This window comes from Trachurus trachurus, assembly GCF_905171665.1.
Source record: "Trachurus trachurus genome assembly, chromosome: 10".
Classification (NCBI taxonomy): domain Eukaryota; kingdom Metazoa; phylum Chordata; class Actinopteri; order Carangiformes; family Carangidae; genus Trachurus; species Trachurus trachurus.
The window spans coordinates 13,334,468-13,356,367 of NC_139894.1; the positions used below are offsets into that span (position 1 = coordinate 13,334,468).

General features: G+C 41.2%; 1 protein-coding gene across 1 annotated transcript in view; it reads right to left on the minus strand.

Moving 5' to 3' along the window:
• Positions 1 to 2,167: 2,167 nt before the first annotated feature.
• The window catches only part of glra4a (glycine receptor, alpha 4a), a gene marked incomplete at both ends in the record, with an annotated part of 52,665 nt that continues 32,932 nt past the window's right edge, over positions 2,168 to 21,900 (minus strand). Inside the window, 8 exons of the mRNA XM_083980333.1 lie at positions 2,168 to 2,458; positions 8,050 to 8,199; positions 10,333 to 10,547; positions 10,878 to 11,015; positions 16,863 to 16,945; positions 18,012 to 18,235; positions 19,362 to 19,429; positions 21,496 to 21,626. Of these exons, the coding sequence (XP_083836459.1) occupies positions 2,168 to 2,458; positions 8,050 to 8,199; positions 10,333 to 10,547; positions 10,878 to 11,015; positions 16,863 to 16,945; positions 18,012 to 18,235; positions 19,362 to 19,429; positions 21,496 to 21,626 (1,300 nt within the window). The remainder of the gene's footprint in view (positions 2,459 to 8,049; positions 8,200 to 10,332; positions 10,548 to 10,877; positions 11,016 to 16,862; positions 16,946 to 18,011; positions 18,236 to 19,361; positions 19,430 to 21,495; positions 21,627 to 21,900) is intronic.

The window sequence follows — 21,900 nt, forward strand, 5'->3', positions numbered from 1 at the left end:
AAGCCTTCTCTGGTTTTTATCTGTAACAGTTTTCAAAAAGCATAAATGCTCTAAATCTTTATAAAACCTGTAACAGAATCCTTTTATTCAAGCTTTTTGTCGGTGGGGAGAATAAGATGAGCTCTTTAAAACCTATAATGGCTTCCCAAATTCAATCATTTACCTCAGGTAGTGAATATAAAGTTTGTTTGTTTTTTACCCCCCACATAGTCTTTAACAGACTACATCATCTCACATTAAATCGTAACGTTTCTTTCTGATCCTTTGTTTTTTTGCCAAGGATCAGACAAATGTGAAGTACTGATTAATGAACTTCAGTTACCTCTGTGCAGAGGCAGGCCCGGGTCTCAAAATGATACTGATCTTATTTTACTGTGAGCAAAAGAGGAAATAAGTACAAAATGTTGAACTATTGCCTTAAAAGTTGGGGATTAAATGATGTGGGCTGCAGTGACAGTGACAAGCGACAGCCAGTATTTCTGACTTTTGCATGCCCTCGCATTCTGTTTAGAGAAATCTACTGAAGCTGTCGGGGGCACATCAACGAATGTGTCAAACCACTCTGTCCTTCAGCAAACGGGGGCAATAAGTCATCTCCCCTTGTTTTTTCTGTGTCTGTGCTCCAGAGATGTAAATGCCAGGTCCCTATTTCATCTTTTTTTTTTATTTATCTCAAATAGGGTGGAGGATTCTGAAAGGAGGAAAGAGACTTAATAATGAGAAATGTACAAATGTATACCAATGGGCTATAACAAATAAAAGATGATGTACACACACATGCGCGCACATACACACTTAATTTCCATTACCTGGGGAACCATGCAACACAGTGGAGTTGATTAGGATTGCCGACCAAAGCACAGAAGGCTCCAGCTGCCTCTTTTGAATTCATTGTCATTAGCAGTGGAACACCAAGCCCTTTTCAAACTCATTAGTTGATAAAACAACCCTCTGATTTCCCATTTAAAAAAAGGAAAGAAAAAAACAAAACATCCTCCCTTGCTGCAGACGCTCCTGCTCCACCACATCTCTGCTTCTCCACACCTTCCTGAGACTGGGGGGAAAAAAATGGCAGCAATTTCTTCCCCCAAGTCAATCCATGATTTCTCCCTGATTGATTATGCAAGTGTACGGTTTCACAGCTAACAATTATAGCCATGATGGGGGAGGAAAGAAAAACTTTACAAAGAGCTGGAACCACTGTTGTGAACTGATTGCTCATTTTGCACCTGCAGCATTTGCAATTGTAGAATTTGATTTCCACCTTTGTTTTTTTTCCTCCCCTCTTCCCCTGTGGGATTTCGAGTTGATGGGGTCTATTAAAGGACTCCAATGGAAAAGTAATTGTGACTGAATTTCCTGCACACATTGCCGTGCATGTGACCTCTGCATTGTTGCTCAAACCAATCAACTGAATATTCAAGTAAAAGAGGAGTCAAATCATTTCCAATTTCCTGGCAGAATAACAATTTATTTAAATTTAGACAAAAGGAAATACATATTTGTGCTTTGTGCAGTTTAATGAACAGATTTGTTTATATACACTTTATACACTGTTTTATATATATAATCTCTTGTTACAAGTAGCTAAACTGAATTATCATCACTTCTTGAATATTCATAAAGACCCTTTCCCCTCCCACACCCATTTGCACCCATTTGATAATCTAAAGTGTAATAAAAAATCCCATTATTATTGTTTTTTTTTTTTTTTTTAATTTTCAAAAACATTCAGAGATGCGTAGTGTCAAAATTCAAGTCAGTATATCTCATCCAGCCAGGATCAACATCAATCAACTTCTCTAAACTCTCCTCATCGCAAACAAACGTCATAAACTCAAAAGCACCAGCAGTGTTTTGTCTCTGTTGCAATCAGGACAAATCAAAACCTAGATGGTTACAGAGGCCAACACAGACGACACCAGCCTTAATCCACGCAACTTAACCTTGTCTTTCCCCTTTGTCACTCTTACTCTGAGATCCTGAAGACGCACCTGAGCACAAAGTTTTTTTTTTTCTTTGTTTTTTTTTAAGCAGTGGTTTTAAGAAGCACATCTGCTTCTTGCCACATTTCCTCATTGTAATGTAGATCTGACAGGCAGTTTTGGTTCTGAGAAAAAAAAAAGGAACTAAAAAATGTAAGCGTCTGGTGTCGGCAGAGAGCGTTTTACAAATTTGCATGGATGTCCTCGTGTCGCAGCACTTTATAGGTGATCCAGTAGAAGATGTTGAATATGAGGAAGCTCAAGGGAAATACGGCTCTGGATATGGTGTCAATGCGCTTGGCCCGGTCCACAAAACGCTTGTGAAGTACCCCTCCGTCATACAAAGTGACCGGAGGTGGTGGGGCGAACACAGTGGCCCCTTCCACGGCGGCACCGTCCTTGGTCTGCAGGCAGTGTCCCAGTCCGTAACCCCGGAAGTAAAAACCACGGCTCTCCCTCATCAGTTCTTCCTCCTGTGGAGTCAAGCATAGGGAAAAACAGATTGGCCTCTCTCTGTCAACAAGTATTAGCTTACAGCTTTTCACATTTTCTCTCGCTGGCTGATTCCCAAATGCGTTTGGGGGGTGTAGCAGCACAAAAGGGTAGCAGAGTGCAACAGATTAAGGACAGTGGCAGAAAAAAGAAACGTGGGCCACCATTGAAAAAGGCAATTTTCAAATACAGTGAATGATTTGCTAGTGACTGTGTGTAAAATGGGCGACTCCTGGTTTGTCTCCATGTTTTGCTTAAAAATGAACACAAATGTTTGTTTGAAAAAACTCAAAAGTTCATTGATGAGGTCTCTAACAAGAACTTTGTTTTCTAAATGCAGGTTGCACAACACAAACAAATTGTGTGTTTTTTTTTCCTATAAATGAAAATAGTAAATCGAGACAAATATAATTAATCCAAAATTAACATTTTTGGTTCACGCTGTTTCACTATAACAAAGAGATTAGCTATTTTGGGTTTCTGTAATAGCTGCGGAAAAGTATCAAAGTCTTTTTGTCAGACAAACTACTGGGTTATTCAGACGTTGTCACGTATTTAACCACTGCTTACCTCATATTTCATGGTAATACATGAGAGACCCATGATGGGGGCTTATACAGGCAGTAGCCTCAGATAAACTTTAATCAATTACGCTTTTTGAAGTTTCTGCAACACAAAGAGGGGAATTGGAGGGCATCTTCATTAAAAGGAAGAAAGAAATTATAATTGTGAAAGTTAATCAAAAAATTAACCTCCATCTCTCCTTTCAAGTTGCAGAATGATAGACTTTTCAAAATGCCTATTAATAAAAAGTCATGATCTAAGCCCCACCAAAAAAAAAAAAAAAAAGATTGCACTTGGTATTATGCTTTGATGAATGGCAGGGCACTTTCTTACAGTGAATGAGACACTGTTCCCGCCCTCTGAAGAGAATATTAATAGACATGCAGCTTAACTCTGACAGCCTCCTGACACTTTGAGAGATTCACTTTAGCAGGGGAAAGTGAAGATGTGGGATCTAAATTGGATGATTAGTAGTCAGTGTGAAGTGCCCTGAAAGCTCTGATCCCTGCGTCCCCTCCTCGCTCTCTCTGCTCCTCTCTCGCTGACCCGGGCAGCTCTCTGCTCAACTTCACATCCCGGTGCTGGGGGGACAGACTTGGCCGTGACGTGAGACACTACCAGCTCCTGTCAAAGGTCCAGCGCTACTAATGTATTTCACACCTGTCTCTCTGTGTTAAATTTCTCTTGTGCAGTGCATTCACTTAGGCCTTAAACAACTTCCTGTACCTTTGATCTCTTCCAACTGCCCTTTATTTGCACCCTTACTGTTGAGCTGAGGGCGACGGTGCTGCCTTCATTTACTGTAAACTTCCTCCATTTTACAATTGTCTGGTTGTGACTACCTCTATGTGGGCGATCTGTTGCTCCAATGACAAATTACACCATACAACAGGGGGATAGGGAGCAGTAGCTCTTCTAGCACAGCTTAATTATCCCTCCTACTCTTTCCTAAACGATACAGTACATCATGTGTGAAGGTCTAATGGTGCGTTTCTCTAAAGATAATAGGTGCTCATTGTTTTTTGGTCTGTGTGCTCAGCAGCAACCACACACTATGTGATTTGTTGGCATAAGATCAGCTGAGGATAGTCCTGATTATCACATTGTGCTCAGTAATGTCATTTTCATTGAGTGATCACTGGCCAGCTGTTTTTTTCCTTTTTTAGGAGTCAGTTCTGTTTTGAAAAAACAACTGAAAGAATTAGAAAAAAAAAACTCAGCTGGGAAATGCACCTCTTTTTCTTTTATGCCGAGAATTGATGAGAAGATTAAGACAACTTTCCTTTCCGTCTTGTAAAGCTAGTTAGTTTAAGGGATAGTTCAACATTTTGGCAAATTGGCCCATTGCCATAATCCCTATAGTCATAAGAGTAGGTTTGTTACCTTTTTACTTTTTGGTGCAAGCTATTTTAGAGCAGTGGAGCTGCTCAGAGCTACGCTACGGAGGCTAATGGGATTTCTTGGTTTCCCTCATCAAACTCATCAAATACACAATCCAACAACTCTAAAACGCTCTGGTGGACAAGTTGTGACCTGCACATTCACGCTATGAGATAATAACAGAGCGTTACAAGATGGAGTTGTTTTCGAGGTAAATTCATGCAAAACCGCTGATGCGCGTTCCTGTCAGGAGCAGTTTTTCGGCAAGCAGTCTCTGCATTTGCCTTGAAAACGGCTCTGTCTCGTAATGTTCCATTATTACTTCATAGTGTGGTGAGTGTGCAGGTCATAACTTGTCCACGAGAGCGTTTTGGAGTTATTGGATTGTGTATTTGATGAGTTTGATGAGGGAAACCAAGAAATCCCATGAGCCTCCGTAGCGTAGCTCTGAGCAGCTCACGGCTCTGCTCCGCTGTTCTAAAATAGCTTGCACCGACAATTAAAGGTAACGAACATACTGCTATGATTATAGGGATTATGGCAATGGGCTAATTTGCGGTCTATTTAAGATGGGCAACTTACCCATCGTCCTCTTTGCTCATCTATGACACAGCAGAATCTCACAGCTCTACCCTATTATCTGCCCCACCACCACCCCATCCACCTGTAGGCTCCGGCTTATAGTCGCTCATCACCCCCATATACTTTAATGAAATCCTTTTCTCAGGGAGTGGTGAAGTCGGAGCCTTGACGCCAAACTCAAATGTATAATGAAGCTCCAATAAATATTTTCAATCATGAGTTGTCTGACTGAATTATGGCAATGGGCTAATTTGCCAAAATGTTGGCCTATCCCTTTAACATATGGTCTATACTAGAAACAGGATGAAACTGGTACCCTTGCTCTGTCAGTAACATATTTACAGGCTTTTGTATGGATCAAACAAATGAACTGTTTGGCCTTTTGATTAGTGACTATCTGAGATTATGGTAGATGGATTTTGTTGCCTTCATAAAGCCAGACCAGCTGTTTCCCCCCTGTTTCTCATGATGCCTGGCTAAGCTGTCGGACTTCACATGAAAAGTATCAAGCTTCTCATATAACACCTTTCAAGACCGCAAATAAACAAGTTTCCCATAATGTTAAACCATTTCTTTAAATTAACCAATTCGATTATTTAAAAAAACAAAAAAACAAAAAAAACAAATAATAGCTCTGCCTTTTGAAAATGCAAACAGTCTTTGAGAAATATTGAATTAAACTTGCAGAACACACGCTAGGAAAGAATAAAGGGCAAAGTGAGTATTGTTGGTATAAAGGGGCAGACGGTCTGAAGGAGAGGGTCACAGAGACGGGGTGAGATCAGCAGAAAGTAGGTTTGGTTGGTTGTGGGAAAGATGCCAGGATAAAGTCAGGTTTGAGGTGAAAGTTGCACAACACAATCAATTTGGGAGGCTGGAGGCATGGACAAAAATTAGGTTTGAAGGTCAGGGTTGACATGAGGGGGGTCAATTTTTTTTTTTTTTTTTTTTTTACCCTGGCACAGGCGCTGCAGTGCTGATTCAGATTCCTGTAGGTTGTGTTGTTACCAGGGATGTCATTCACTTTCCGCAACGACTCAACACTTCCCGGCTGACTGTCAAACACCTCCACAGGAAAAGAAGGTAGATGCATCAAAATAACAATTATTGCTCTATTTCATCTTTTTTGATTTAAAACAAGAAGTATTAGAAACTCCTGTAAGAGAAATTCCTTCACACAATTTGTTCCCTCTGCTACATTTAAATATAAAAAAGGAAAAGGAAACAAATACCTGTGTGTCATGCCAAAAATAAAGTGATTAAAGATGCATACTTCAAATTCAAACAACAAACTCGAGCAGACGTTCTTAGCTTTTAATTGAAGAGGTGCTGTAAGTGTGATAATACAGGGCATTATCTGCCACTGTGAGTTTGGAGAAGTGGCTTTGAAGACGAAGACAAAATCCTCAAGGAGCCTCTTCAAGTTATTTATGTGAAGACTATAAATGGAATTACACATCTATGTATTTATTTTGTAGTCCTGAAGGCTGTGTTGGGTATACAGTCTTTATTGTATTTGTTTGACATCTCTGGTGTTTTCTTAGCCAAAGACGAGGCTGGAACTGCACATTGATTAAACCTGGTCAGTGTGGGATTTGTACACTCCATCAGATTCCCAGCCTCTTTCTAGTACAACACATCGGGTCCTGCGTCAATACCTCTTAGATGGATAGTTGGCGACCTCAAACTCCTCAGTGGGAGTAATTGTGAAGCTGATGTGGACAGGGGAAGTCCTTTCCTCCACAGACCATCATTTCTCTCTGCTGTATCGATGCAGCAGGGACAGACTGCCCAGTAAATCTGCATGGACTCTTCTGCCTTTACTGGGGAACTTTGCCATGAGTCTGGGAGGCTGCCCAGTCTCTGAACTGTTTTAATGGGATTTTCAAGACATCTCATCTGTCTCGCTTGAGAATAACCTCTCTCTCTCTGTCACAGAAGGCCTCACACCTCTTACCAAATGGTTTTATTTGTCAACCTACAAACTGTTTTACTTTATAATCTTCATCGAAGATAAATCCAAGAATTTAGCAGGGATATGTAATAACCCGCAGTGGGTTTACTGATGTTAATAAATCATGCATTAAATGATTTATAGATCACCAACAAACATTTATCAGAACAAACTGTTGGTGTGTTGTCTCCCCTACCAGCTTTGTGTTCTTAAATGAGCATCTAAGACGCTGCCACCTTTTACCTCCTTCATTCAACAGCAGCCTAGTAACATTTTTAACTACAGGCTTTAATGTAGTTATAGAAAATGAAACGCATGTCCCTTAATTAATGTCTCATTAACATTTTCTTTACAACTGCAACCGTCCAATGCCTTATTGGAAAGCTGAGCGAGTCATTTCTATAATTAATTGCATTGTCACTTGAAATAAGAAATCAAGTAGTTCATTAATGGTCAAACTGTCCAATAACAACCCATGAAATCTTGATTTGTAAATGTTAATTCCGTGGAATCAGTGATGATTCAATTGCTTTTATCTTCCTGAAGTTAGTCATAAGTGAGAGGAAGACACCTTGTTAGAAACTGTATTCAAATATATACTAGCTATACTGTATATGTTAATCCATCAAAATTAAGTTAATTTGGCAGGAGATAAAGTAATTGGAGTGCCTCACACTGTCCACTATACGCATGTTAACCAGGGTGGTTCCCGTAGAGCCAGGGTATCCCGTCTCCAGGGGGGTTTGTTGGGAGGCTGTTGCTGTGTCAAACGCGGTGACAGAGGGGAAGGATCACAAAGGCTCTTCACAGGTCAGCGCTCACCATGGAAACAAGCTGAAGTGAAGTGAGCAGATCTTCCTCATGTAATGTGACAGCCAGCTGTAGCGTGTTGATGTTGTCAGTTCCTGAATCTACAGCGTCCCACAATAACGAGATGCATAAGGCGGCGTTATAGGGACTGACAAGGCCTGTGTGTCTGTGTGTGTTTCTCTCCTTAGTTCTTAGAATCTGCTATAATGTGACAGTGTGTATGTGCATGCATTTCCTTGTTGAAGCATGCTTTAGCATGCGTGTGTGTGTATGTGCACTTACTATTCTTTGCTGCCGTTGCTTTTTCCTCAGTCTGATGAACTCCTTGTGTTGCCTTGAGACAAAGTTGACTGCGGCGTACTCCAGCAGGGCAGCGAACACAAACAGAAGACACACTGCCATCCATATGTCAATGGCCTTCACATAGGAAACCTGGGGACACGCAAGGTCACACAGTCATCAATAGCCAATCAATGAGGTTGATGGATAATCTGTGAGTTGTTCACAATCCACCCATTCCTCATCTCGGCCACGTAATGACATACTTTTGTGGCGTGGCCTAGAATTGTAATGAGTCAGCGGGATGTGGGCACTTGACACACAGCCATGAGACAGGTCACGAGTAAGACTTGGGGAGAGCCCTGGCTGTGTCGCTCATGAGAGAGGATGTGTCAAAACACATCAGCAATGAACACTGAGCAGGCATAGTGCGGAAACTTCACTCAATTGAGCAGCAGCTCGCCGACTGTTTCATGGAGAGGGAGAAAGAGTGGGAAATGACACATGGGTTGGGTAAAAACTGTTACCTCCTGTGGACACGGGGAACACCTCAACCATGTTTTAATCAACACTTCCACCACATTAGTCTCATACTCCAGCTGTCACACCTCTTTGTCTTCTTTTTTCGTTCTGTCAAAATACCACTTAACACCCACTCACTGGGCTAACAATCTTAATACTTGTATTATCTGTGCCTTCCTTTCATGATTAACCCATGAGACGGCACTTATGCGTGTTCAGGCAAAGAGGAAATAGACACTAGAAAACTGGACGTGACCAACAAGGTTGTCCAATTACCAAAAATCAAAAGGTAAGAGTTATGTAAACTAATTTTCTTGTCAAATCATTCAAGGTTTTGAAATGATTCCTCCTTGTGCATGTTTTGTAAAATTACAAAAGTTGAAAAGCCTTTATTCTGTTGGCTACATGATAAAGACCCATGTGTAAAACAGATCCACACTAAGACCAGAAACTGTTTTTAGGTAGAACTCTCTTCTTCGTTCATCTCTAGTTCACCCCTAAGGACAAATGGGGTACAATCATGGTGGGGAGAGTGTCCATGGCATCTCCACTACTTTCCGCTAAGTATCCCATATTGCAGTGTTGCATTTTATGGATGTGAAAATTGCAGCAGCACGACTCTACAGCTGTCAGTAGTTTAGTTCAGTATCTATTATACAGACAGTCTATGTTCGTACTGAGCAGCTTCCAGGTGTAAATGTGTGAACTGTGTGAATGTGAACAGGCAACCGTCAAAAAGGCAGCAACGCTCCCGGTGTTAAAAGTTGTTAAAAATCCTTTTCAGGGTCAACATGCAGCCTGGCAAAAATCTGCAAGCACCACCAGTGAGCCAACTGGTAACCTAGCATTAGGCAGAAGTACTGTTGCTATGGTTACCCACAATCTGATATAGGCCTTGTGCAGTGATTTAGAAACACTGGATCTCATCAAGGTATCGTAAAACACATTTTAATGGACACCTGCCAGCCGATCGGAAACAACTGTTTGGCGTTGTGATGGGAGACTGTGTTCTCTCCACGGGTTCAGTCTGCCCTCCTCTGCCCAGGAGCTGTGCCCTGCATGTCTTTCACATGGAGCCCTGTGTCCTCGGCTCACCTGGCTGCATGGTGTCTCCTCCCTACAGTAATTCGTCTCATGCAAAGTCAGCGTTTCATGGCCCAACAGGTCATAGCACTGCAAAACTCTTGCTAATGCCTCCTTTCACCTAACTTTGGGGAAACACAAGTAGGATGCCTTTTTTTTTTGCAGATGACAGTGACCAGAAATCCTTTGTGCATCTGTCATGTGTTTCATGAAGCATTTGTGTCCGCCTTGTCGGCATGTCAGGAAATATCAGCCACTAAAGGAAATGGTATTTCTAAATCATGCATCGGTTTTTTTAAGGGTATATGTCAGAGACAAAATGTCAGAATAGTCGATACAAGTTTCAAACTCTGGATATGCTTCATTTATTAGACTGTTTTAGTTAGTCACTGACCTTTTTTATTGAGCTGCTCGCATTATGTGATGCTGTTTTCTTTCACACATACGTGTTACTTGTAGCACATTTTAAGCTCAGTATGAGAGAACTCCTCTTCTTTGTGCTTCACTGATTTTTTAGACATCAGCAAGACTTGTTTCGAATATGCCCTCAAGTTGAAAAGTAGAAAAATATGAAAAGTTTTGCAGCCCTGATTAGAAATTCAACCCCCGTACTTCTGAATTCTTGCTGATCACTTCACATAGTTAAGTGTCCTACTGCATCAAAGAGGGTTCAGGACTCACCTTGGGCAGCGAGGCCCTGGACCCAGAGCTCTGCGTGGTCATCGTCAGGACAGTGGTGATACCCAGGCCCACTCTGGCAGGTGCAGCATCCATGTTTATCCAGAAAGATACCCATGAGAGGATGACGATGAGGAGTGAAGGGATGTACATCTGGATCAAATAGTATCCCATCTGACGCTCTAGATGGAACTTCACCTCAATGCAGGTGAATTTACCTGAAGGCACACGACATAGTTCGAGTAGTAGTTTATCTCAAATATGCTGTTGGAATAATAGAATATAAGTAGATGTAATTGGTCAATTTGCAGAATCAACGTTTTAGTCATAACAACTATCCTTTGAGCTTTACAAGTCATAAATCAATCCCAACAAAGAATCAAAAGAACTGTATTCATAGTTCAATCAGCTGAATTTCTGCTCTACACTTTGTTCATTTTATAGACCTTTCTGAGGAAGAAGTGAGTCGAAACACTCAATTAGAATTTGCCTTTTTTACCATGGGGTCACTGCTTTCTCAACACTTTTAAATGGAATTCATAATGTACCTGTGTTATAGTGCTTAGTGCAGTAGCCCAAATCCTTCTCCTCTTTTAGCACAAACTGTGGGAGGGTGAGATCATCAGCCACCTGAACAGGGTTGTCAGACAGCCACTCAAAGATCAAGTCATTCATGGTGTAACCAACTGTGAAACGAGAACAGAGCAGATAAAGAGGAGAGAGAAGACGTCTAAATAAGGGGGAGATGGTGAGAAATGAGGCTTTGCAGCAGTCGTGAACTCCGGCATATTTCCTCTTGCTTTGTATTCGGTACAAGAATAACAAAGACAAAGCTGTTTAGGTTTTGATACATTGCTGAAAGTCAAGTAATGTGCAGCACAAGCTGTTAAAAATTCATATCCTTATTATCACTATTGCTGTGATTCTCCCTCCTCTTCCCCCCATTCCTCCTCCTTAACCTCATTTTTCACTGGGATCTTGTTACTGTGGAGTAAAATCTGTGCCTCCGAAACATCAGAAACCTTGGCTAATGAGACTTGGAGAGCGAGGGAAGGAAACTTGGAAGATTGTGGTGATGTAATGGCCCTGTGCCCATCTGTCCAGCTACCAGCTACCCTCTGCCATCATGTTTGTCACAGTAAAGGTCACACACCATAGTTACATTGGAGCTGTCATGGTGGCTTGAAGGTTACAGAATAAGGGGGGGACATGAGGAGCATAGTATCTGCTTAGGATGGTGGAGATACTGCGTGTGTTCACTCGCACTGAGCTTATTAGTGTGTGTAATCCTGTTAATGCACAACATGTGGCTGCAGCCAATAAAAGTGCAGATGTATGTATCTTTGCAAGTGAAATCTAAAACTACTGAAGCATTAAGAAATCTCTGCTCGGGATACATCAATAATTATTTTGCCTACTCGCTTGAAACACAAACACACACAGATTCGCTGTTGATTTGCATGATCCTTTTTCAAGGGCTGAACCTCCTCGCAGCTGCCTGATTATAGGTGTATTAAAAATGCATGTAACATGCAACAATAACGATGCAGAATTCCTCACACATCTGAATAATACTGATGTCTTCTGGGACCCTTTAGGGACTGACTTACAAAGGCATCAATTATTCAAGATGTTATACCCTATCCTGTACCACACGCCTGGAAAAACAACACCACTCAAACACGCTTATCTTGTTCATGAGGAGAAGACGCTGTCATTCACACATCCTGCTCTAACAAGCAAGGGGAATACCAATGCTTTTAAAAGATAATGAAATGGTCTCCTTTTTGTCCACCCATAATGGCCAAGAGACGTTAAAGAGCAACTGACAATGGCCGCGTTTCCCAGATTCGATCTTTCTTAAGGACTTAAGAAGGCTCTTAAGAAGGGTTCGGCTAAGAAGGAGCGCTAAGATACGGGTGTTTCCCAGATGCGTTCTTAACTGCCTTCTTAAGATCACGCCAAAGAAGCTTCTTAAGAAGCTCTTAACGGGAGCTGTCCACCACCACAGTACTGAAACTGAATCAATCGATGCCAGGCAAATCGATTATTATATCACACGGCACCTATTACGCGCATAAATCACACACAGTGACAAGCGCAGCTGCACCGACGGGCGATGAATAAACCGAAAACGGGATTTCCACTTGTCAAACATGGGGTTAACACAGGTCCCGGTGTCCGCGGGCCTGATTAGAAACTTCTCCGCTGTTGTTGCCGCGTTGGTCACGGGCAGCGACGGACTGGCCATAGATGACACGGCACAGCCGCGTAATGATGCGGCCAGACGGCTGCGTGACCATGTGATTGATGTGTGTGAAAATAAAAATGTGCGCAGGGGCTGGCTGGTTTACAGCCAGACAACTCTGGAAGGATGAAAACACAAGGTAGCAAATAGCTCACTTCATAGAGTATCCCCACTGCAAGTTGAAGCATTGCTGTGGTCTGGGTTCAAATCCACCCAATAGAAAATTATTTTGGTGGTCAACACGTTTTTCTTTTCTCATCATCACTGAATGATCAATGCTATACATATAGGCTACATATATATTTAGGCAGTGGAGTGTTAATGCGTGACAGTCTTTTTAGTGCCAGTATAAAATGGCACGGGAGGATCGGTGGCACGGCTGCCACACTCCGTGACACTGACCCTTGCTTGCGATGCCCCCACCACACCAAGAAGCTGCCCACTGCATAAAAACACGATGCAACAGCGACACTAGGGGTTGATTTAAGAACGGCTGTGTTTTTGATGTTCATGCAGATATGGGACGTGGATGTGTGCGTAAAAATTATGATAAATGATAGACATGATGATTCATTTTATTTGTGTGCCTGATGTGCAGAGCACACGTTATTCCTCATATTTAGGTTATTTATTGTTCTTATTTTATTTTTTATCTCTATTTTTTTATTTCGGCACATATTTAATATGTTTTAAACATACGATGCGCACTGTTTAAATCTTGCTTAGTGTGATATTGATTTGCCTTGAAAAAGTGCTAAAAAGTCGCTAAGAAGACTCGAAAGAGTGGGTCAGCTCGATCTTACATTTCCTTCTTAGTGAAAGATCTTCTTAAGCTAAGAGCGACTCTGGGAAACACGTTCTTCTTTCACAGCGTTCTTAAGAGCGCTCCAAAGAAGATCTTAGCGCTAAGAGCTTCTTAACAAATCTGGGAAACGCGGCCAATAGCGCTCGAGGTGCAATGAAAACAAAATTCATGAGACAGAACGTCTGGGATATCTCGGCAAAGTAGAGTAATGAGCGTTAGTCACATGTCATCTCCCTTTTCATGTAAGAGGCAGTTCACCTAATGATAGCCACTATCTTAATATGAGTGTGGTTATACTTCTGATTTGCTGTCTTAGTCTTGCTTTGCACTTATAGTGCAAGTTACGAAGTGGATTTGAGGTTACTGGACACTAATTGCTAAAGGCAAAGTGAAATGGTATAAGCTGCGTATATGGGGCTTTGATGTGTCAGAATAAGGCAGAATCTATTTATACGTCTATATAAGCCAGTGGCACGAAAGGCCAGAAAAGAAGATTGGCCTTGGCTCTCTCGAACCCAAAAGATAACTCTACTTTTTCATCAGCCTCTTCCTCTCTCTCTTTCTTTCTCATGTTGAACAGACGGTGTTGCCACAGCTCCAGCAGTGGCAGTAAAAACCTATAACTAGGGATGGGTACCTTTCGCATTTGAATCGATACGGTATCGATACCCGGTACCTGGGAACCGATACCGGTACCAATCGGTACCTGTTTTCGGTACTTTTTGTGTGTGTGGTAATTTACAGTAAAAAAAAAAAAATCAAAATGTCTAAAATTTTAATATTTACCTCTTAACAACATCACAACTCCTCAGCCTTTAAGAGTGTTTTATTATTTTAGGGATGGGCAGTGATTTTCATATAATGGAATAGTCATTCAATGAAAAAAAAAAAAAGTTTATGAGACTATCGTCTTGTCTGAAAAAATGTCAGTTTTTACTGTGGAAAAATGAGAAACATGGAGAGACTCCTACAGCCATCAGAAAGCTCTGTGTGAAACTTTGTCAAAAAAAAAAAAAAAACTGAAACTGCAGTGCAAACTCTGCAACATGTGGACTTCACGTTTTGACGAGAGGAGAGTGGGAGACTTCATCCTCGTTTAGATGTGCTCTCATTACATGACGAGGACTTGAATGGCGCCGCTGTGATGAGAAGCGGGACTCGGGACCGGACCGCTTCGATACGGATTGTCACAACAGTCCGTTCTTCACGTTAAATGACGGACGGCTGTGTCTCAGGTAGTGATTTAAAACGACGGGCTGGCGCTACCGCTTCTCCACGTCTCATTTCAGAGAGAGGGAGAGAGAGGGATAGAGAGAGAGGGAGAGAGAGAGAGAGAGAAGGGGGGCGGGCGCGAGTGTGCGGGGCTCATGCAGACTGCACTCTCGCTGACGCACGACGATGGTGCGTTCAGGTACCGAAATGTGGTACCGATTGACTTTATGTGAATCGATACTCGGTACTTTGGTGGGAATTCGGTCGGTACCAAAAAAGTACTGAATTTCGGTACCCATCCCTACCTATAACGCCCTCTTAACATCGAGCTCTAGCCAAGGTGATCACACCCTTGGGTGGTGTACCAGCACTTGTCAACACAAGGCCAAGTATCCTCACCCACCAGGCCTTTAATCAGAAATGATTACATCTCCTCTAATGGCTGTGTGATACGATACACTTATAAACACAAACTTGCACACACACATGTTCACATACACACACTTCTGCCTTAAGCACACATCTGTTTGCCTGGAATTCTGCTCTCCTCTGCAGCTAAAGGGTAAAATATTGGTACCGTTGTTTTTTTTTGTTTTTTTTTACTGGCTTGCGTATATCTTCACTACTCATTGGATTTTTTTTAGCGCTTGTCCTGTGTTAATTTGCAGAAATAAATCACGCTGCCTGCTGTACATAGAGGGAGTTCTGGCTCCATACAAACCAATACCTATTGTTCTTATTGAATCAGATAAGAATGCAGGTAGTGATACCACCATTCAGCCTGACTTATTTCTTTGTGAGCAATGCCTCTGTAAAGGAGCAGTGACTTCATTGTATGAGTGCTCTCTCTGTTCCCCCTCTGCTTGGCTTAAATTCTTTTGTCCCGATGATGGGAAATTAGGTCACCTCTAGGCACAGGGGGTGGGTCACATATAATAAAAGGGACACAAAATTAAAGTTTCATTATTTATATCCTGGAAATTGGTTTCATGAGGGCAGATACTATCTCTGCCAACGGCGATGGAGGGCTTAAAGGGGACAATATTATTCCTACCCAACGTTTTTATCGCTGTAATAGCATTTTAAAAGGTTTCAAATTCATTTTGTGCATTTCTCGAGCTCTCTGCTTTTAATAAATGTACAGAAAATGTGAACAAATAGAAATGTAAAACAAGTGATTATTTGCTAAGCTCCACTGCACTGATGCTACACCTGTCAAGCTTCCCACTCACACACACAGCACATTTGCAGCTTACAGTGCTTACAGTGGTAGAGCAACCACTTGAAATACTCAGTGGTTATTGAAACAACTTGTCACTGGTTTCCAACGGTGGCTGATAACAGCAGACATCTAGTCTATAGTCTACAACCATCAATTTCACTAGCTAAACATATATGCCTTGTCTGCAGTTTACAGTGTCTGTCCTTTGGGATGTGGACTAACCAATGTGTCTTAACACTAAGCTACCTAACAGGTTAGGCTGAGGGTTTCAAGAAAATGTCCTAAAATCCAGCAGAGCAGGAGAGTTGTTGTTGTGGGGCTTCCACACACATGGAGAAAAAGCTGTAGTTGTGATGGTAACACTTTATTTTAAGGGGTCCTTGTTCCTGTGTATCTACCTAATTAATTACAGTGTAATTACCTATGTAACCGTATGTAATAACATGTACTTACATTGTAAATACATAGTGTATTTTGGTGTACTTACAGGTCCTTGTTACACTTGTAATAAGAAATGCTTGTGCAAAGAGAGAGGCCACTTTGGCATTTCTTATTACAAGTGTAACAAGGACCTGTAAGTACACCAAAATACACTATGTATTTACAATGTAAGTACATGTTATTACATACGGTTACATAGGTAATTACACTGTAATTAATTAGGTAGATACACAGGAACAAGGACCCCTAAAATAAAGTGTTACCGTTGTGATTCTCATGAATATCTACTTTTCCTAAAATGATGTGGTATGAAATGCCTTAGCCTTGGACATTGATCAGGCTGGGTTACTGCACGCACCAAGATAAGCTTCACATGCTGTTGATAAATAACTGCAAAAACATGGGATGCTATCTGCAAACACAAGAGAATTATTTTCCATACAAACGTTGCATAAAACCCTGGTAATGAGACAAATACTTGGGACAATACCGTGTCTCTTAGTTGGAACACAGCAAGGCTGGCCAAGCAAAAGGTAGAAAATTTGAAAATAAGGAGAGATTTTAAACAGGAAAGTGAAGGAAAAAGGAAGCAAGAAAAGACTCACAGCTTTCAAGCTGCATGGTACAGGTCTGAATATCCATAGGGAAATTCTTCAAGTCCATAGGGCAGGACAGGATAAGAGTCAGCCTAAGATAGACAGAATAGAAGAGAGAAAAGGAGCCTTACTGGGCGTCAAAAGGCACAAGGGGCTCAAGAGAAGGAGAAATTATAGATTAGTGGTGTAATATATCAGCGCCAAAATGCTTTCTTTGCAAATTATGAAACATGAGTTGTGCAATTGGCCAAATAGGCGAAAAAAGGTAACCTTAAAACAGTAAATTGGAGAAAGTGTATAGAGTTTCTACCATTTGATTACTCATTGCACCACAGTAATGGCAAAGTAATTGTTGTAGGCAATGGCATCCTTATGTTTATTTGTTGTGGTGTGGATGCGTTAAGCCTTCATGAATCCATGGAGGAGAGTGAGAGAGCGAGCTATTTGTGAGTCTGTCTGGATGAAAGCTGTGTAATTACCTGCTGTAATGCATCACCCAGAGGCGAGACAAGAGCCGCCAGCAGTATACACTCAGGCACCCATTTGCTACTGCGTTATGATGACACAATATCCTTTTCGCCACATGAAGAACAAACTGTAAACACCCTAGTGATTGACTTTCAACTGTGTCATATATTTAGAGCATAGAAATATGTAACAGAGACAGTAAATCAGTGGAATGAGCTTTTGATTATCTGTATTTACATTACTTTTAATATAAGTAGCTACACTGGAGGAATTTGTTGCACAGCTCTCCCACTACTACTGTTCCCACTTCGCAAGCAATCTAAATCACACTATAGTTAAACATGTAAACATTTGCCTTTGAAATGTTGAAAAATTATTCCACTTCAACTTTATCTTAACCAGCATGATATTTTACAGAAAAGCACCCCAGCGTGTCTCAATCAGGGGGGACATTAATTTAAAATCAACACTGTATTGCACTTTCATCCAACAATTTTGTTGCACTTTCATTTTATGTATTTAGTGGTAGCCTGCCTTTATGACACAAATAATGTGAGTGTGGGAGAGCACTTATTCTGCAGCAACATTTCTGCTTCAAAACTGAGCCCTTGATTAAACCCGTGATGTCATTCTTCGACTGGCCAAATCGCTGCAATCTGTAAAAGTTCGGGAGAATTATCTCTTACTTACCTGATGCTGTACAAAACATTGCCGTTTTGGAAAATCCGTAGCAGCTTGTTATCAGTGGTGACCTCGTGGAAATTGGCTCCTTTCTCATTCGCAAAGAATAAGTCAGGTTTCCAGATAGAGTCCAGCATGGATGGGTCCAGATCAAGGGAGTCATCTGGGTATTCGCTGTATGCCAGACGAGGGTCATTCCAGTTTTGCCGTAGAAATACATTGAGCCTGTAGTCCTGTGGAAAAACTCAGGCGAGTTAATGGAAAATAATAAAGCAGTGTTTTGTGGTGCAAATGGGACTTTTGAAGTGGCTCATTCTGCAGTAGTGATTTGAAGTGCTTCTGGAAATGGATGGATACTGGTCACTAATGGAGTTCCCTCTAACTGAACTGAACATGTTGTTGTACTACACGAAAGATGAAACTTTTGCAAGTGACCATATTGAGATCGGGTGTCAATTTAAATTTCAAAACTACAAAACTAATTTCAAGATACTGTATGTGCATTGAACCGTTCATCACCAGAAAAATGACTATGATCTACAGTGACTGACAAATATGGTTTTACTGTCTGTTCAACCGTAGCAGCCATGTGCTGCTGGTGAACAAAGGGGTTGGCAACACAAGACAGGCCAATGTCAAATGCCGAACGCAATCACTCCTGCCTGCAGCCAGCATACATGAGTAATTAAATTAGAATTCTAATCCATGCAATTAATTCAGAATTCATCTTTGGGCATTGTAGATTGTTGCTTTCCCTGCTTGGTCACTTCATTTATCAGAATAAAAAGCAGGCTTCACCAGTGCATACACTGACATCATTAGTGTTGTCGTACTCTGTGCTAACCTGACCAGAGGTCTGGCCTTCTGGGCCTGCCTTGGTCACCCTTAAACAATTCACCGCTGCATTATGCTGATCCAACAGTTATTACTCTGTAAGTGCAGACTTGAGGGCACCCATTTCCCCATGAACCCCTCGTCCTCTCTCTCTGCCCCCTTTTCATTCATTTTCTCAATTTTTCATTTTAATTGCAGAGTGGACAGTTCATTATCAGTGTGTCAGTGACCCACTGGTCTCTGAAGGTTGCACTGTTATGCTCCAGGAAACACAGAAATGAGGGGATGGCTTCAGCACTGAGTGGATTAGTGAAGAAGTTTGGAGGAAAGAAAGAGGATGGGGTGCTCCAAGTTTTTTTTTTTTTTTCTTCTTTTTTCAAATGGGTGAGATGTAACTGGAATTGCACCAATCATTATCCATAATCATGACAAATTAATTGCAGTCAGGGTTTTAAAGATGATAACGCTGGGAACATATTAGCAGTCGTTGATATAAAACATTTGAAATTACACAGATTTTCTTACCATTGTAGTTTCTGTGATGGACCCAAAGCTGTTGATGAAAATATTACAGGTGACATTCACAGGTGGACCTGAGGGAACAAGAAACAAACTGAATTTCACATCTTTCACCTCAGATGGGATTTATAAGCTCACACTGTTCACTCCTCACATTAAAGACATAACATATTATCACACATGTAAATGTCTAAAAATGACCATAGCACCACTAGCCTACCGCCATTATCTCATATCTCATTTCATGACACCATCTTTGATTATTGTTTTGATTGAGAGACCTCAAGCGGCAGAAGTTACTATATACATGCATTTAAAGATACAAGTTATTATGTACTTCTCATTAGGCCTCTTAAAATTTGCAGCATTTACTCCATTCATTTTCAAAAAGTTGCTGCTTCAGTGCGAGTCATACCAGCTCCAGTGCTACTGCTGCCAACTGAAGTCATTTCGAGGAAGTACATGTTTTTTTTTCTTTTCTTTTAGGGCCTCTCACTTCAAGTGTAATTACTGGTATAAAAAAATCTAATTTACTGAAACTAAACTTAAAAAAAAAGATATAAGAGAAATTCTAGGGGGAAAAGAACTAATGTTGGGATTGTTAAAACTAAGCTCAAGGAAGGTCATAGAGACATGTCTGTCCACATTTTGACAAATCCTCACTGTGCGCTCACCTCCCCAAATTATATTGTGTTACTATTTTGCAATGGCAAATACATTAAACATCACCCAGTGTGTTTATCAATATAATGAAACTTTTTGGCAAAAGTTTTTGGAAACAACTATAGATAGACTACTCACGCTTTGCGAGAATGTTATCTCTGAATCCACTCTAAAATATAATCCCAGTTTCCATTCATAAATCCACTGCAAACAGGAGCTGACAGTAGCCGATTTGGCAATACATTTTTGGATGCCAGTTTGCAAAAAAAAGTAGACAAATACAACCTAAAATGGTATATTTTGTATTTATATGCTCCAAAGGCCCCAGATTGTTCAAAACCACAATAATTATGATTATCCCCCAATCAAAAGTAAGATGAATAGTAATAGTAAAAGTTAAACAATCCATTAAGATCAACTGTTTTGGTGTTATTCTATGTTATGTTAAGTGTCAGGCTTTAAAGGGGACATATTCTGCCCCCTTTCCACAAATTAAAATAGTTCCCAGGTGTCTTAAAGACTATCTGTGACATGCTTTGGTCAAAATACCCCAAGGACCAAACATCACAGCTCTTTTCATCCTCTCAAAACAGCCCTGTTCAGAACGGCTGATTTCAGTGCCTGTCCCTTTAAATGCAAATGAACCACTGCTTGCCCCGCCCCTTCTACCAGTGCAGGTAGGGGTGGGGTTATGCAATTTTGATTCCTAGTTACATCACTGGAAGACAACTGAGGGAACAGCTCGTTAAACCAAATGGATTTCAACCTAGGGAGCCTGCACATTACAGATTTTTTTTTTGTCAATTCTCACATTGTGGGGGCCAGAAGGCAAGACAAACACCTAAATATATGTTAAAGAGCCTTCAAAACGTAATATTTCCATAATGCCCCCTTTAATTAGGCCTAAAATGAGCCAGATATAGGACTTGTGAAGAGGATTCTTGTGTTAGAAGAATGTACTTTGTATGAACACCAACGACCTAAACCACCTCTGTATGACTTGCGCATATACGAAAGTGTACCAGTGAACATAATCCTGACGGCAATTATTTTCCCATCAAAACAACATTGTCAATACAATTTAACAGTATATAAATGTGACTTCTAGGAGACCGTGTTCTTGTACTTGATGGTGAAATATTCTGTTCTTAAATTAAGTCAATAGAAAAACAACAAAATGGCTGGCTGTCACCTCAAAGGCTTAATTAAATGCTGAACTCTTTGAAACCAAGCAGGGTGAAAATGAGGACAAGCTGATGCAATATATGTAGCTATACTGGAAGGCTGGAAACCTGAGATCTATACTATAGCTTCAGAATAACATTCAGCACATACACATGAGAATGGTCAGATGCTCTGCTTTCACATCACAGATCCACTGGTCTTTTTTTTTTTGTTCTGTTTTTTTTTGGACTCATATTTTCCACAGGATTTTCTTGAGGGCTATTGCGATGGTCGGCCTTGGCATGTACTGTACCTTTGAAGTTGGGCCTGATGCGAGCATCATAGCCTGACGTTCTCCCCATGAGCTTGTCCAGGAAGTCAGAAGGCGACAGCTGTGGTCCGGCCCTGCTGGGGGGCTTTATCTCCTCCTTACAGGAGCTCAGTCTGACATTACCCAGGGAGAAAGGGGAGAGAGAGAGAGGGGGTGAACAAATACAAACAGAAAGAACAGAGAGAGGATTTGAGAAATAGCAGAGGAGGACTACTGTGTATATGTATGAGAGGTAGCAGTGGGGGTGGTGGTGGTGGTGGGGAAATAATGAGACACCAACAGAATGAGAAGCCAACAGCTATCAGCAAGTCAGTCATCAGCAAAAAATACCCAGCGGTGGAAGAGGAAATGAGGGTGAAAAATGACGACTGAATGGCTTGCCTCAGC